We start from the raw sequence: 2,340 nt of genomic DNA on the forward strand, positions 1-2,340 counted from the left end.
TTCGCTTTGGAGCGTCCTTGGATCCCGGCTTGTCTTTCAGGTTTTTCACCATCTTCCTCTTCACTTCGAGTGTCACTTGATCCTCGAAAAAGGCAAATCCCACTAGTGTCTCCGACAAATACCACAGATGCCCACTGAAGACGGTTGTGGCTGCTATGGATATCTCCTTGCTTGGGAAATCGTCCACCACTTTGAGCAAATAGGGGTCGTTCCTAGGGGCTGACACGGAAGAAGGAGCCTGGAACCAGTACTTCGCGTACACCTGAACGATGAAAATGGCGACTTCTTCCGAATGATTCCAGCTGGTCTCACTCCGTGTCTGGCGTCGAGATGGACCCGGACGTTGATCCATCGGATACTGCTCTCGAAAGATGACCATCTTCAAGGTGTAGATGGCTCGACTCATCCAACGTGCACGATGGATAGCGCCAGGGTAACGGAAGCGAACTCCCTTTGGAGGCTGTCCACCAAGAAAGATGATGGTGAGTTCCAACAATTCCCGGTAGTTATCTCTTGGTTGATGCTGGTGAAGTTGGTCAGTAGCAAACATGATTACTTCCTCCCTCCATTCTGCGACCCGGGATCTCATTTCCTCGTCGACCATGGCAGTACGGAACGATGTTTGATCGACACGAGGCCAATATTCCTTGAAATGATGGAAGAGCTCAATGTTCGGAGACTTGGACGTGTCATGAAGGCCAAAGACTTTCTCCAGGACGATCTCGGCAACATGGTGCCTACAGGCGAGGTTGAGGAGGTCTCGCTCCAGTTCCCGCTCGATAAGGACACAAACTCTGCCTTTCAAACCGGTATTTGATACTGTAGTGTCAAAGCAGAGCCCACTTATTCGATCCTTCAGTCCCCATTCGTCCAGGGTCTGCAAGATCGACGTAGCCATCACAACCGCCGTACCAGCGTGCAACTTGGGCACAGCAAGAAGCTTGACAACGTCTTGGACAGAAACCAACACAGGGAGACGATCTACGGTCTCTTGGCCAGGAAGAGAGCAGTCCTCCATGATTTTCCCGTCCCAGTGAAGGATCAAGGGCACTTGTGGTCTGAAGGTATCTTTAAGTTCCGTAGCCAGAGCTTCCCTGCACTTGATACGAGCGCGTCTGATTCCACTAGGGCTGATGATGAGTTCGCCAACGTTCTCGCAGAGGTGGCCCGAGGATGCCATGGCTGAGAAGATGTGAGCAGCCTTCCTGTCGCTGACGTTTGTGCGGTCCAAGGCAACGACAACCTCTGGAGTGACGACTTGGACTACGCCTCGGGCACCTCGTTGTCGCTTTGGAGAACGAACGTCTACGTCGGGGTCGAGATCAGATCCAGATCCTTCAGCTTCGGAGGCTTGACTGCTTGAGGACGAAGACGATTCCAGTTCCACGGTTGTGAAGGCTTGAGCCGAGGATGCCTTCTCTCGAGCCTGTCGCTCTGCTTCGGCCATGGCTTTCATCATCCGTCGCTCTTCTTTCCGCGCAAGAGCCAAATCTACTCCTGCCATTCTTTCCTGCCTCCATTTCTCCCGCTGAGCCTGAAGGAAGAGCTTGTCCTCTTCAATCTTGATCATGCTCAAAGCATCTCGATGCGCAATATCAAAGAGCTCCTTTGCCCTTTCCACAAAGGCTTGTTGCTGTGGGACTGCTGAGCCCCGAGACCGACTCTTTAACAAGCCCTTCCATTCCGCTTGATACTTGGTGACCTGTTCCACAACGTGATTTCTGGTTCGCGTGGGGATACGGGCTCGACTCCAAATCTCCAATAGTTCATCCACGGTGGCCCTGGCACTGTCCCCAACGGTCTGCTTCTCTTCCGTGTGGTGATGGAGGAACACGGACAATACTTCGAGGCCACTGGGCAACTTCGTTGACGGTAAAGTACTGCTCACTGGTCCTACAAGCCACACAAGGGAGGAATATCTAGTTTTTGGCATCTTCGAGGAACATGGGAATGAAAAAAAACAGGTTGTAATGACCATAATCGTCATATCATGAGAGGACATGATAAACAGAACATTCAAGGTCGCTGCGCCACCTCTAAATATAATCTGACAAGAAAAAAATTTCAGGCATGCGGTTTCCTCACAATAACGAACAATTTTACGCCCTGGAGGAATAAAATAGCACGGTTTTTTTCACCCTACGATATATATATATATATATATATATATATATATATATATATATATATATATATATATATATATATATATATATATATATATATATATATATATATATATATATATATATATATATATATATATATATATATATATATATATATATATATATATATATATATATATATATATATATATATATATATATATATATATAT

General features: G+C 46.9%; 1 protein-coding gene across 1 annotated transcript in view; it reads right to left on the reverse strand.

Annotated features, from left to right (window-relative positions):
- LOC126997731 (uncharacterized) overlaps nucleotides 1–1,446 on the reverse strand; it is a gene marked incomplete at its 5' end in the record, with an annotated part of 2,023 nt that extends 577 nt beyond the window's left edge. Inside the window, 1 exon segment of the mRNA XM_050858977.1 lies at nucleotides 1–1,446. This exon segment is cut by the window's left edge and continues 577 nt beyond it. Within this exon segment, the coding sequence (XP_050714934.1) occupies nucleotides 1–1,446 (1,446 nt within the window).
- Nucleotides 1,447–2,340: the final 894 nt, after the last annotated feature.

Source organism: Eriocheir sinensis, chromosome 12, assembly GCF_024679095.1.
Source record: "Eriocheir sinensis breed Jianghai 21 chromosome 12, ASM2467909v1, whole genome shotgun sequence".
In the NCBI taxonomy this organism is placed as follows: Eukaryota; Metazoa; Arthropoda; class Malacostraca; order Decapoda; family Varunidae; genus Eriocheir; species Eriocheir sinensis.